Below are 15,698 nucleotides of genomic sequence, written 5' to 3'. Positions count from 1 at the left end.
CATAAATAAAGGTCAGTTTTAGAGTAAAACAGAAGAGCAAAACGAGATATTCTTCAGAGCCGAACCACCTTTTGATTGGCAAGTCGCTGAAACATGAGGGTCCCTTGGTTTCTCAGATTCATCCTTTCCACATCACATTTGATTTCGAAAGACTAAGCTAGCAACAGTTAAATTCCTTGAAACAGGATTTCATTAACCATCGGCTCGTGTCATGATGACTACCTTCATCTCTGATATACAGTCTGTGTAGTTTTCAGCAGTTATGTCTGGCGATGAACCTAACACTTAGCTTATAAATCAGTAGTGTATTTCGCACATTCTTTGGGATTTTCAGTTGTTATTTTAATGCTTAAATTATTATTTTTAATTATGTTCTTCTATCAGATAATAAATATACGCCGATACCAGTATGTGTGTGACTGGTCACTTTAAGCCGATATTGGTTCAGCTCCAGAAAACAGCATATAACCACTTTTAAAGAAAACTGTAAGAATAATTTTTAATAGCTGAGATTGTTCTACTGCTTAATTCCCCACCCAGATTTTAGACTGGTACAGAATGGAGTGTGACAACCATGTGGAGCTGTCATACACATTTTGCTCATTGTTTTCAGCATCTACTTGTCTACTAGATGTAGTGGAATAATACTCTGCTGTACACTACATTATTGTGACCCTGGCACGAGCAGAGACTGACTCAACGAGACGCATCTTCTCATATCTTTTGCCTCTCAAGTTTTCCTCCTTATTTTAAATCAGACTCAAGTTCTGGCAAAGATAAGGGTTGTGACATTTAAATGGGCAAGTTTTTGAACTGACTTTATCTGATTTGCTCTTTATCGACTGGATGTCGGCTGTGGTCCTAGCCGTTGTTGTCTGTCACTCTGATAAAATTGCCAATCCGTTTATCTGGCATTTAACAAACCCTGCCAATGAGTGACCTCAGAGATGGACCAGGTCCAGGGAACAGGCTGGCCTTTTCCGGATATCCATTAACTGTAAAACCACAGCTTTACAGTAAAAGCGGCCTCTCTCCATCCTCACATTTTCCAGCAGAAGTTATTAGCACGAGTCTGCCGGTGTTCCACTCCAGTAGACTGATGACCGATTTCATTAGTTCCCTCAAGTGCCAATCTGCCCTCTAATATGACAGCAAGAGACAGACTAACATGCCTTCTGTGGCCTCTTCAGTTCAATCCACTGTGCCCTTGAGGTAAATAACTGGGACATAGACGCTTTAGAGAAATTCTCGCGGTAAGCATTGCAGCGATTAAGATTCGGGTGTGGTAGTGCCACAGTTCACCTTGGGCATTAAACAGTTGTTGGCTCTGCTGAGATTGGGACACTGCAACAGCTACAGCCGATGATACACACGGTCAAGTGCTAAAAAGAGTTGAGGATGAGGTGAAGGCAGAGAATAGGAAGGGAGGAGGGGAAGGCGGCGCCGAGCCTGTTTCCTTCTCCTGGTTCTGTCTGTACAAACACAGGCAGACACAGACCCTGAAGCTGTGACTTTGAAGTTGTGTCTTTGATTAAGGAGTTAATTAAAGAAAAGCTGCATGCAGGCTAGCAGATAACTGAGAAAAGAAAGGGAAGAGACAGTGAGAGAAAAGGAGCGGAAGAAGTGATATTGGCATTTATAAGTTGCCAGAGAGTTTTTATGATTGACAGAAAAACCAGCTGGCACTACAGAGATGGATATAAAGGCTGTAAACGCCACCCACATGTGTGAACAGCACAGTATCTGTCCTCCTGCAAGCTGTGGTGCTGGCACCACAAAGCGCGAATGATAATAGATGGTAGTTGGACAGCTGGAAAAGGGAAGTAGAATGATAATTTATATGAGGAATTAAGGGCTTGATGGATAGTTTTGTGTGTATGGGATTGACATCTTATGTCTGCCTTGATCTGTTTCCTGCCACTCGAACACGCCTCCTACTTCTGTAACATCTACTTCTTTCTGGTTTTCTTTCTTCATCTCATCCCATGTTCTCCTTCTCCTCCTCTTCCTCCTCCATCAGGCATGGCCTCGTCTTTCACTAAAACATCTCTTAATTGTATTTAACTGCCTCCACCACCACTCCTCTCCCTGACCTGTTCTTCACCCCTTCAGTTCAGCTTGCTTCTTCACTCCATCACCAAAATAAATAAACAAGACATCAAAATCAATTTTAAAAATAAAATAATACAAGTCCCGATTGCCTTTGTCAATCATTTGTCTCTTTTCTTTTCTTTTATCTAGTCTGGCTTTTATAAGGGTGTGGCAGGCTCACAGGTAACCCTTTCCAGTCTAGTGAATCAATCCCGTGCCATGCTGGAGGAGCAGGCACGCCACCTGCTGACAGAGGCGGAGCGACAGACCATGGTCTACTACGTGGAGGAGTACCGGGACGGACACATAGGAGTGGAGCAGCTGGTCATGGCGCTGTTTGAGCTGCTGAACACGCACGCAAAGGTAATCTATGAGGAGGCTTGTGTGAGTCTGACAAAGTAAAGAGAAAGATCAAAAGAGAATACATTTTCTGCCTGTGTTCTCCTGTAAAGTCTCTGTGTGGGATTGAAGTTTTCTTAGCTCTTCTGAGATTTATGCTTGTTTTATTTTTCCTTCCTCCCCAGCTCTTAAAAGTGTTGTGATTTTCTCATAGTCTGCAGAAGTTCACCTTATAAAAAAACACGATAAATCAAAGACATTTTATTTCCAATTTCTTAAGTACACTGCAGTATCATGGGCCGACAGAAAGCCTGTGCAAATGGCATTAATGTATTTAGAGATACTGTACGAGCAAGTACACCAAAAAAGCAATTTCATTTAAAAAATAATTTAGAAAACTAGATTTTATTCAACTTCAATGAGCCAAAGTGACCACAAAATAAAGCTAATGTATAAATAAAGAAGCTCCATCTTAGTGCACTTAGTTTTCTCAGTATAATGTGTAAAATGTACCAAAAAAAACCCCACAAATGAAAAAAAAAACACACACACAATTTACAGTAATTTCAAAAACCAGCCTGTGTTGGTTGTTTTTCACAGGTAAACCTAACACTGAAGAATCCCTCATTTCATTTTCACGCAGGAAATCTTTTAACATAATTCTCTGTATCTGACACAGTTTTTCACATGAAGCCAAATACCTCAGGCACTACGTACTTTTCATCTAACTGGAGAATGTGCCCAGGACTGGATAGTGCTCCAGCTTCACCATGGTTACTGCAGCTGATCTGATGCCATTGTAGACAGTCTGTGTTGTCGACTGACTGCACATATGGAGTGACTCATTCCCAGCTCTTTTGTCCACTCTGCTATCCTTAGGCATTGGATCTATTTTTATCAGAGCCGCTGATGCAGCTCACTTAAGAGCGTAGATTAATGCCATTCATTATTAGCAATTAACCTAAAACTCAGTGGCGCATTTTATTTGTTTCTGACATTGTTTAAAAAACCAAATTATGTTTGTGGTTAGAGAGAAAGAAGCAGGAGATAAAGGGAGGAAATAAGGGAAGGAGACCACCTGTCTGATTGTGTTTGGCCTTTCTCTGCTCTCTGCAATGACTTACTGCACCTTAACAAAGTCATATTCACAACACAGTTGTTCTCATTTACATATTTGCCAGTTCAGACAGTAAAATGGGAATGCAATTTGCTCACAAATACTCTGTTGACCGGCAGTCATTACCAGTCTGCTCAGCTGCAAATTTAATTATTTTATATTCATTGCATCACCAAAAACGTAAACACAATTACAGGTTAATGACAGGAGAGTTGCTGCTAGATCAGCTAAAGTAGAAAGAAAATATGGTCTGCTGGTATGTGGTTGCATCTGTAGAGTTATGATGATACACGGTTTAATTTTATTTTGGTTCTCTACATCAAAATAATGTATTATTCAAATAGTTCAGTCTAGGGCTAGTTACAATATCAGATTTTTACTACACAGTTATACAGCGAGTGTGTTATCAAGGAAAACATACTTGTTACTGTCTAGGAGCAAAATATCAGGAAAACTCGTTGGGTTTGTTTATTGTGTGTTCTGTCCCTTTTCCGTGTAACTGTATAACTATAACCACAGAAAAAGAACCACTGTGGCATGACTTACAATATTATCATGTATAATTTATATGTATTGTACAGTTCTGTGCAAAAAGTCTTGAGCTGTCCCTTGCTTTTTATATTTTGCTTTCAAGAAATCAAAATTTTCCTTGTAATTTTTAAAGTAGTCTTTCAGTGTAAACTGCTTTTTCACTCATTGTCAGTCCCATCTTTCTACCTGAGCCTTTTATTTGTGGGGTATTTTTGTTTGTTTGTTTTTAGTTAAGCCACTTACACACTGTTCACTGATGAAAAATGCACCTAAGTGAAGAGATTAATCAGTGTTTTGTCTTCAAATAACAGACAATTACCAAAGAACCAATTTTAAATTTTAAATATATCTTTCAATTTTTAATATCAGCCTGTCACAAAAATCTAATAATTTGAGAGTGACCTCATCAAGAAGCCATTCTTAAGGAAGGAAACAGGAGATGTGTCAAATTACAAAAAAAACTGGACTAAAAATTAGCAGCAGCAGGAATAATGGATCCAAATTTGAAATATTTGGCTCAAATTGTCATCAATAAGTACATAAGAGGTCAGGAGAGAGGTGCAACAGTGAGTGTCTGCTGACGAGACGCCTGGAGAACTATTCCTGAAAACTACTAAAAGAATTTACAAGAAAGCTTGCCTAAGAGATTGGTTGGTCATATAAAATATTGACTTTCAGCCTTATTAGATTTGTATGAACTCTGTTTTCCATATTTTTGCGTATTTAAATAAATTGGTGGACCTATTTTCTCATAAATTATAAATAAAAGACTTTTGCATGATGCTGTGAGCACAAAGTCAGTGTTTCATTTTTAAATACTACAGTTATTGTGAGGACTGGGTTCACTCACTACTCCCTGAGAGTGGTATTTACTGGGGAAGTGGATGAGAAATATCAGTACATCAAAACCTACAGGTTCATGCTCATTCTATCCATGCTTTCATTTTCTCTCACCAGAACTATTGTAACTCAGTCTTCACCTGTTCAGTAAAGCCTCCCTGGATCAAACGCAGCTGCAAAGCTCCTTACCAGATCCTCGAAGCACTCTCCCCTCACACCTGTGCCAGTCTCACTGTACTTGCTCCCATTATTCAGAATTCTTTCAAGCTTCTGGAGTTCACCTTTAAGTCTTTGAATGGTGAATCACATCAGCAAACTTTTGCACCCATATATGACTCTCAAGCGGGACCCTCAAGTCATCTAATGTGGGCTCTATATCCACCCCTAAATCTGGACTAAAGTGTCATGGCCTCCACTCTTTCAAAACACTCCAATCTACAATCTGTAAGATCAGCGGACTTGTTCTGGATTTGGATATTATTTTTTCTTTTGGTTTTTTATGTTTATTTTTATCTCTGAAATCCTGGTGGTTTTGTTATTTTGGTAAGGGGATTTTGTTGGGGGTTTTTTTTTGGGGGGGGGGGGGGGGGGTGTTTGTTTTGTGGTTGGTTGGTTTGTTGGTTGGTTTTAAGTACCGTAACTTGTGATTTGTATCTTAAAGAGCCCAATATAAATAAGTTCACTTACTTCAACTTATAAACACCCCCAGTAATATTTGGTTAATTGTTCCTCAGCAAGTTGCATCCAACAGCATGTTTAACAGTATAGGTTTAAAAGCCTCACCTTTTCTTCCCTAAGCATACTTCTTATCACTGTGGCCAAAAACCTCAACCTTTGTCTTATCTGACTACAAGTTTTTTTTCCAAAAAGGGACTTGGCTTTGATCGTGGAGCAGGGGCTTCTTTCTCAGTTGACCTCTTGTTCGTCCGTGGTGATGTAAAACTAACTTCACTGTGAACAGTGACACTGTTGTTCTAACATTTTCCAGATGATAGCATTACCATTAGAAAAAAAAAGGATTTACTCCTAATTAAAGATCAGTCCCCCAACAGAGTCTGTCAAATCACTCTGTCTCCTTGTTTCTCCTTCTCTGTACTTTCCTCCCCTCAGTTCTCCTTGCTGTCTGAAGTACGAGGCCTGGTTGCGCCACAGGACCTGGAGCGTTTTGATGGGCTGGTCCTTCGACGGGAAATTCAGGCCCTTAAAGCTCGACAGGGGGCAGCTGGCGCCTCAGCCCTGCAGCCAGACTCCCTGTCCATGGTGTCATATCCAGACACTCTGACATCATCTTCAGCCAGCTTCATGACCAACACCACCCTCAGCTCTGCACGGGTAAGTAGTGCTTACTAGTGGAATGATTATGTGATTCTACTTAATTAGTGGGTACTCTTAACTAAGATGAACGTTTACAATAGAAAACAACATTAAAACATTTAAATTAATTTATTTCCTTAAAAAATACTTACAGTAATTTTGAACCTGCTGCTATTACTATTTATTTCTGACACTTTGAGGGCAAAGCAGCAGTCTAGTCTGCTGCATATAATATGATGGATGGATTGGAGTATTTCCTTTTTTCCTAGTTCGCCTTGCTGTCTGACTGTTTGTATTGCAATTGCTTCCTTTCCTGTTTGGCCGTCTGCTCACTCCTCTGTCTCTCTTGGCTTAGTGTGAAAGACAGAGATGGTAGTGTGATATGTCTCCATGGATTATTACAGTTTCTACTGCAGAATAGATACTCTTCTGGTGTGGACTTTGTTGGCTGAACAGTGATATGTTTCGCTGCCTACCTTCTGAGATTACAAAGTCTTTTTGCTGATATTTGATAGGCTGCGTTTTTCTTCCACCTTGATAACCCCCTCACTTCCATCTCACCCCTAAAAACCTTCCCTCCCTCTCTCCCTCTGTAGGAGAGGCTGCTGTGGCTGATAGATATTATGGAGGTAGGAATTACTGCTGAAAATGATGAATGCTTTCCATCACAGACCCACACATACAGAATACACACTCGAGTTAAGTTCCTCCGTAGGCAGACAGACATACATGCGTTCCAGCTCTCACCTTGGTTTGTGGTGTTTTTAAATGGTTTGCAGTGCTTTTCTTCCTTCTTGCCTTTTTCTTTCTTTCCTTAATTTGAACAAGAAATGTCAAAAGGGTGTAAGCACCAACTGCTCTGGATATTATATAAAATGATATCCACGACTGACATTTTTAAGCTGATATGTCCCAATTTCGCCATCAACTTCTTGGCATTATTGAGCCACAAGGTCCCATATGTAAACTGTTACAGGTGATAAGTTATCAACTAAAGCTGGCTAATGCTACAGTCACAATAGGCAAAACAATTGTTTCACACCACAACATGACCAAACTTATTGGTAGCTATCAGCAAGCTTCTGGTTGCTGTGTTCAAAGCACATTTAGTGTTTTAAGATGGAGATAAAATATCAATAAGTTGGAGTCACTCTGCTATCAGTCTGCAATTGAATAGGAACATCTTGACAGTTACAGTTAGAGCAATCTATGACTATATGGCAATAAGTCATCAAATCTGTTGCCACACACAGAAATTCACATTACCGGTAACTACCTAATTTCAGAGTCTCATTGATTTGAAAGATAAATTCAAAAATTGCTCCACCAGTAGTGACATAGTTGCTGCAGGATCCTGATTTAACTGCAAAACGATATAGGTACTTGGTAACTCGAGCGATTGCACTTAGTCAGACCATGTTTTTGAAGGTTGGTTGACTCCCACTGGGCAACCGCAGCAACTGCCTTGCAATGAAAAGTAGTAGTAGTAGTAATAGTTTCCCAGAGGCTGATGGTGTTGCACACTCAGCCTTTGGGGGACCAGTTGGTTGCCATAACTACAATCACAAGACCAACCACCAGTTTAAAGTTCATAAATTTCATTTTGTAAAATGTGGCAGTTGTTAAGATTCTGAATGTATATGTTAGTGTTGATCACATGTACTTCGCCAATGAGCGAAGTCACTGGGGATGAAACAGTGACTGTGTCACACATGTCCCCACACAGGTCGCTGTACCTGATTGCTGGCTGCTAGGTCTCACTGGACATCTTGACTGTTTTTGTGGGTTTCGGTGCCTTTGAAGTATTTTTCAAAGAATTGCCTGACAGCCAAACTTTGTAGCATTAATTAAATCACAGACAGTATAAATTATGGCCGTAGCTGCCATGATGTCACCTACTGGTTTCAGAATCCTGTTTTGGAGTTTATTGGCTAATGACTTGCCAGTCATAGCTGACTTTACTTTTCAGAATCAGAGGCTCCATTCAACTTTTATACTGTTTATAATATCACATGCTTGTCTAATTATGTTCAGTTTTGGTTTCAGAAAGTCAGAAACACTAACTCACAAAACTAAAGTGCAGGTGGGTGACCCCACAGTGGCTACACCAATCTACATCTTCCTGCGTATGCACGTACTTGTCACTCAAAGTGAGCTTGACTGTAATGGTGCTTAGCATTAACCATAAACTTCACAATCAGAATATTTATAACTCTTTTTAACAGTTTTTAGTTCCTCTAATTGCCACTTGAGGCTTTAAATGTGAGTCAGTTCCTATAGTTTTTGTCATGTCCTCACTGGCTTCGTTTTCCACCCAATGGCGGTTGCTGTTTTGCCCTCAGCTTCAGTCTCAATGAGATTCCTGTCACTAAGACAAAAGTTCAACAAACTATCACCAGGTCTATTTCCTCTGAAGGAATTCTATTAAGAATTTTCAGCAAATATTACATCCCCTCATTTTTCTCTGCAGTGTTATTACCAAAAGGCAACAATGACAATGGTCATTACATTGCATTTATTATATGACACTAACCTAATGAGCCTAATATTTTCTATAGTATACTGCAGCCGCTCCACATGGGAAATTGCTGTTCCTGCCAAGTAGTTAAAGGCTGCTTTTCTCGGGCAAAGACTAAAACTTTGGATTTAGCCATTCTGAGACACCCTGCAATGGAATATACCAGATTCCTTGATTTTATCCTTGTTATTGATCACAATGTACTTGTGATAAGGGACAATGAGCCTGTCTGCATAATTTTAATCACAGCTCTAGTTTACCAGGAAGCTTTTTGCACAGTTCAATTTACAGTAGATCCCACTACAGATGCCAGCAACTCAAACACAAATATGTAAGCATGTAGTGAGTGTGTCAGCATCTTGGTCTTTGGCTGGATAAAGATAAGTGGTTGCACGCACGAACACGCAAACCTGCACACACATACACACAGTTTCTAAGCTGACAGCGGAGATAAGCTGTCGACTGTCTGCAGATTTATTCACCAAACAGTCCTTCTCATTCAGATGCCCAGGATGGGTTTTGCCTGCCTTTATACTTTCCCCTCTGAGAAGCAACATTTACATGTGTGACAGATACTGGGTGTGTGCGTGGTGGTCTGCATTCTTACCTTGCATCTATGTGTGTGTCTTGTGGTGCTGTTTTAGGCCCATGGGTGACTGGGTGGGTTTGGGAGAATAAAAACAGTAGATTTCTGAACTAGAGTCAAAGCATGGTATACCCAAGTGAATACAAATGCACACCCTCTGATGCTCACATGTTTTTATAATAGTGTGGATACTCATTGACTTCTTAACTTCTACCCTACAACTAACTGCCAAACCCCCACCCTTACCCTCACGTGAACCTCGTGGACCTAGTCTGAACACTCTAACTAAACATTATTTACATTTTAAACATTAAAATATTACCATTGGTTTGTGGATACAAGCAGGACATCCTGCCTCCTATTCACACATTAGAGCTTAGGAAGCTGGCTGGGGAGAGATGGGGTCCTGGTATGTCTGCTTAGAGTCTTGCTCCACCAACTTGGACCTGAATAAGTTGCAAAAAAATGGATTTGTGGATGGACAGGACCAGACTGTATTATGTTTCCTTTTGAAGATAGAACATCATGCTAGATTTAGGCTACACAATAAAAGCTTGATTATGGTAAGAGCTGAACAATGTAGGGGCATCATCTGGCTGGGAATGAAAATAGGTGCTGTGCACAGTTGATCATTGTTACACATTATACAGGATGTTGTAAATTCCTAATAGAAAAAAAAAACATGCTGCCGTAGGCTACAGTCACACTAAGGAAAACAATGGTTGGAGACCACGGCCAGAAAGCTGATTCTGTTCATCTGGAAGCTGCTTTTCAAGTCATTTCTTCAGTTTGGGAAGTCAGAAGAAAACACTCCAGTCTTTCAGTTTTCGATTGAACAAGGTTAAGTTGGCACTTACATGCAATCTGTATTCCACAATACTTTGATTATCTGTGATAAATCTCTAATGGGGCTGCACAGAATCCACACATCAGGTGGACTCTCTCAGCCAAAGACTGGGCTGAATCCATGGGTTAGATTTATAAATTATAAATTTATAAACAAAAGGAAAGAGTTAGTTTATTTCATTAATGACCAACATTCTACCGAGAGCAGTGCAATTAGGGGGCTCAAAAATAAGGACACATAATCAGAAAGCAATATAGTATAAGTGCAGGTTTCTCTCTGTGAAAACAGTGTGGCAGTTCAAATGAACGAGGGGAGGCTGAAGAAGAATTGGTATGTTTATGAAACTCTTCTGTTAGAAGTTGATGGGGTCTGTGTGTGGACCTGAGAACTGAGACACAGGTGAAGCGCAGGGATTATTATTTGGTTTAGATAGAGCTGTTTTGTCACAAACTCTTTCTCCAGACGAACTTGGGATTTGCGTGTAACAGCTGAAGTGTAGAAGAAAACAAAACTTTATTTACCATCTGATCCCAAGCCATCTGTGTGTTAATGAATATACTCTTAGTGTGTCAGCACCCTCAACCTCAACCAGCTGGTCACCGCAACTACAGTCGTGGCCAAAAGTTTTGAGAATGACACAAATATTAGTTTTCACAAAGTTTGCTGCTAAACTGCTGTTAGATCTTTGTCTCAGTTGTTTCTGTGATGTAGTGAAATATAATAACAAGCACTTCATACGTTTCAAAGGCTTTTATCGACAATTACATGACATTTATGCAAAGAGTCAGTATTTGCAGTGTTGGCCCTTCTTTTTCAGGACCTCTGCAATTCGACTGGGCATGCTCTCAATCAGCTTCTGGGCCAAATACTGACTGATAGCAACCCATTCTGCCATAATCACTTCTTGGAGTTTGTCAGCATTAGTGGGTTTTTGTTTGTCCACCCACCTCTCGAGGATTGACCACAAGTTCTCAATGGGATTAAGTCTGGGGACTTTCCAGGCCATGGACCCAAAATATCAACGTTTTGTTCCCCGAGCCACTTAGTTATCACTTTTGCCTTATGGCGCGGTGCTCCATCATGCGGGAAAATGCATTGTTCTTCACCAAACTGTTGTTGGATTGTTGGAAGAAGTTGCTGTTGGAGGGTGTTTTGGTACCATTCTTTATTCATGGCTGTGTTTTTGGGCAAAATTGTGAGTGAGCCCACTCCCTTGGATGAGAAGCAACCCCACACGTGAACGGTCTCAGGATGCTTTACTGTTGGCATGACACACGACTGATGGTCATGCTCACCTTTTCTTCTCCAGACAAGCTTTTTTCCAGATGCCCCAAACAATCGGAAAGAGGCTTCATCGGAGAATATGACTTTGCCCCAGTCCTCAGCAGTCCATTCACCATACTTTCTGCAGAGGATCAATCTGTCCCTGATGGTTTTTTTGGAGAGAAGTGGCTTCTTTGCTGCCCTTCTTGACACCAGGCCATCTTCCAACAGTCTTCGATCACACCTGCCTGCTGCCATTGCCGAGCAAGCTCTGCACTTGTGGCACTCCGATCCCGCAGCTGAATCCTCTTTAGGAGACGATCCTGGCACTTGCTGGACTTTTTTAGACGCCCTGAAGCCTTCGTAACAAAAATTGAACCTCTTTCCTTGAAGTTCTTGATGATCCTATAAATTGTTGATTTAGGTGCAATCTTAGTAGCCACGATATCCTTGCCTGTAAAGCCATTTTTATGCAACGCAATAATGGCTGCACGCGTTTCTTTGCAGGTCACCATGGTTAACAGTGGAAGAACAATGATTTCAAGCATCACCCTCCTTTTAACATGTCAGGTGTGCTATTCTAACCCAATCAGCCTGACATAATGATCTCCAGCCTTGTGCTCGTCAAAATTCTCATCTGAGTTAACAAGACGATTACTGAAATGATCTCAGCAGGTCCTTTGATGACAGCAATGGGATTAAGTTAATTTTCATGGCAAAGAAGGATTATGCAATTCATCTGATCACTCGTCATAACATTCTGGAGTATATGCAAATTGCTATTATACAAACTTAAGCAGCAACTTTTCCAATTTCCAATATTTATGTAATTGTCAAAACTTTTGGCCACAACTGTACATGTAATCAGTCTGAGACAGCTAAAACATTCAGTGCAATCACTCACCAACCACAGGTTTTTCCTGGCAACACTGAGGTTCTTCTCTTTTTTCCACTCTAGTGTGAGTGAGGCCTTATGATGAGGCTAGACAACAAGAAGTCCAGCATGGCTTTTCCTGTTTTTCTCTCTGTTCCATCAGGTTGACACTTATGAGGACAGTGAGCTACACCAGGCACTAAAAGTATTTCCTACTACTGACCTGTATACACCTGTGATCATGACAAAACAAAATTAGTGTGTGATGTTGCTAGATAGCAGGTTTCAGACACACCACTGGACAAGGTGCTGTGTCTTTACATTCCTTTAAGAGATTTGGCTAGCTAGTACCACCTTCCATATAATATCATTCATGTTATGAAAGATGGCAAGCATAAGAAACAAAGAAGTCAAGTCAATTTGAAACCACAACCTCCAGTAAAAGTAAAACGACCTACTGGCTGTACACCTGGACAATGAACAATTAAAACAGGACCAGGTTTGTCTCTTACAAACTCCTTGGTATCACTCTGCAAAGTCTTTCAGTACAACATTACTTACGTGTTGGTCTTTGAGTCCTCATCGCACTGTGCAATGCTCCATTATATCATGTGTGCATGAGAGACTTTATAAAAGCTGATACACAGTCTTGATGTCATGAGCATCTGCGATGTCGGCTGCAGACAGTTCCATAACCATCTCTCTCCTACATCCGTGCCCTCAAAACACCAGCATCTGCCATTTTCACTGTTCTGCAGGAGTGCAGCAGGATGATGGAAGGATTCATTAGGTTTCTGTAGATCTCACTTTCTTTTGCCTTACTTCACTTAGGCTGAATTCAGACTACTAGTCTTTTGCCTGTTAAACATATTGTTTTATAGTGTCACATTTCTCAACACCATTGATACTTTTGCTATCACAGTATTATGACATTGACCATTACATCCCTATTGATCAGGGAACAGTGTGTAGCCTTTCAGTGTAATGTAATGAAAATGCAAGATTTTAAGACTGAGATTGCATGTAGTACCAATATTGGCTCGCAGTTTGTCAAGCGGGAAGAGATGATCAGGAATATCAACATATAAAGCAGTGGGTTGCAGACATTACACCAGCACGAATGGTATAACTTGCATAACTGCTTAGGTTTTAAAACTGGAGAATCAGCAGTCTTCCCAGGCAACAAACATCCCAGTATTTCCTGCATTTGTACCTACTGTAATGTTTCTGCTGTGCATTGTAACTGTGGCTAAGCATAATCATACAAACTGTACATACGGATGCAGCAGGCTCTGACTGCTTACAGTGTAAAATTGCATCTCTCCGCGTAGAAAGTCGATTGACTCTTATGATAAATAAATTGGCCGTAAGTGCTCCACATGCGGCAAGGAGGGGTAATTAAGCCAAATTGATGGGGCTTTTGTTTTGGTTTAGTGTCAGAGTTAAATGAAGGGCAGCAATTCTCTAAACTCAGTTCCTCTGCTCTGGAATCGCTCACAGATCTTCTGCAAATTACCTCCTCTCTACCACGCCAGTGGGACTGAGCCTGCAAATCCTGCTTTGAACTGAGCTGATGGTTCTTTATCGATTTCGCAGCATGTGTGTTTTGCTTATGAAAGAAGACATTATGCAGTGAGTGTGGTTGTGTATGTGCGTGTCCTATTTGCTTGCCATCCTCTGAGACTGGCAAGCAAATGCGAACAGAAATGACGTCTTTCCCTTTTCTAGGAGATGAGGAACATTCGCCAAACCCAGTTCGGCTTTGTTTTGGGATAAATAGACATCTGTGTTTAACATCTGTTCAGAAGCTTTCTCACTTTCACTTGAATCAAACTCAAACACCCCTTGTTTCTGTCTTTGGTCTCTGTTTTCACCATCCCATTCTTTCTCTTTCACCTTTCCATCTTCCGATCCTCTTCCTCTGCTTCTGTCCTGCTTTTCCCAGAATGACAGCGTTGTGGAGAGTAATGAGGAGGATCCCCCAGAGAGCCTGAACATGCTGCTGACCGACATCTCTCTGGTGAGCTTGGCAGACAGGCAGGCATAGCCCCTGCTTTAGCCTGATAAAGATGGATACTGCACAAGGGAGCAGTGAGTAGGTGTGGGAGAAAAACAGGTAGAAAAAGATGTGTGTTTGTGTGTGGAGGCTGGATAGAGATGCTTTAGACATGGTGACCTGCAGGGTTTGAATTTTATACTGATGATAAGTGTTTGCACTTCACGAAAACAAAAAGAAACAGAGGTAGAGCTTTGTAAAAGTAAGAGCCTGTGCACACTCTGTCCTTTTTTGTTGTAGTGTAGAAAGAAGAGATTAGACTCAGCACTTTGTGCCATTTGTCCAATTCGCTCCCTACCTGAGCTAGCCATGTTGTTGCGCTATTGTGTTAAAAAAGATACCATGGCAACCCCAGTTTCCAAAGTTATAGACATATCAGGGGGCTCGTTTGTTTATTGTCTGCAGAAGGATAAAAGAGTGAGGTTAAGGAGAAAGCTTTCAGCCTGCTATCACCCAAGGCTACCTGCTGCTCAAATCATACCTTTTGTTTTTTTAAACCATTTTTTTACACTCATTTTATGTCTCGCTCCACATGCTGGCACAGCACTCGTGTCACACAGTGTTGTTCATTCCACTGTTGAGTTTTTGTTTGAGCACTCTTGCCTGTAAACCCAGGATCCCAGCAGCATCAAACCACCAAGTTAAATGACTTCAATTCAACAAGAATTGGTGGTGAAGCTGGTGGGAGTTGTTGATTGTGTGTCTAATATGTGAATGCAAGGGAGTGAGTGAAAAAAAAAATGGCGTGAATGACAAGAAAACAATATGAACTCATCTTAAAGGGGACCTATTATGTTCTGTTCAGTGATGGACTCCACTAGAAGCAGTTAAACAAAAATCTACTGTCTGAAGTACAGTGTGTAGATCCTGCCCCTTTAAGTTTACTCTTGGTTTAAATGCACCTTTCTCTGATTGGTTGCCCCTCGCCTGGTTTCTGCAAACAGGACACAGTACTTGTGAGCACCCGTTCCTGTCCCTGGCGAGAGAACTCTCAGCATTGCCCAAGAATCAAAGGAGAGCATTCAAAAACAATCTTTAAAACTACAAAAAAATATATTTTTCTTTTTTTTTCACACTAAAATTTGTACTTTGATGTATGCACTGAGTGTTACTAACATATCAGAATGAAGGATACATGAGTAAAATTATAGGTGCTTAGAAATCAATGTGTGGTTGTCGTTAACTGCTTTCAAATCATAAAAGCAGGTTGCAAAAGTGATGAGAATTATAACAGTTTAGCAAAATTGAAAATGCTCATTAGTTTCACTGAAACTGTGTACATTAAAGCCATTAAAAAACTATGTTGGGGGGAAAAAGTAATT

At 40.6% G+C, this 15,698-nt stretch overlaps 1 protein-coding gene across 6 annotated transcripts in view; it reads left to right on the top strand.

The window, feature by feature from the left end:
- Window positions 1-15,698, top strand: part of whrna (whirlin a) — a 207,919-nt gene that overhangs the window by 177,982 nt on the left and 14,239 nt on the right. For 5 of the 6 annotated variants that reach the window (XM_026174381.1, XM_026174387.1, XM_026174383.1 and 2 more), the window contains 4 exons: window positions 2,242-2,454; window positions 6,029-6,250; window positions 6,829-6,861; window positions 14,266-14,340. In XM_026174381.1, the coding sequence (XP_026030166.1) occupies window positions 2,242-2,454; window positions 6,029-6,250; window positions 6,829-6,861; window positions 14,266-14,340 (543 nt within the window). The remainder of the gene's footprint in view (window positions 1-2,241; window positions 2,455-6,028; window positions 6,251-6,828; window positions 6,862-14,265; window positions 14,341-15,698) is intronic. The other variant, XM_026174382.1, reaches the window with a different exon arrangement.

Source organism: Astatotilapia calliptera, chromosome 7, assembly GCF_900246225.1.
Source record: "Astatotilapia calliptera chromosome 7, fAstCal1.2, whole genome shotgun sequence".
Taxonomy (NCBI): domain Eukaryota; kingdom Metazoa; phylum Chordata; class Actinopteri; order Cichliformes; family Cichlidae; genus Astatotilapia; species Astatotilapia calliptera.
This window is presented reverse-complemented; position numbering and strand designations above follow the sequence as displayed.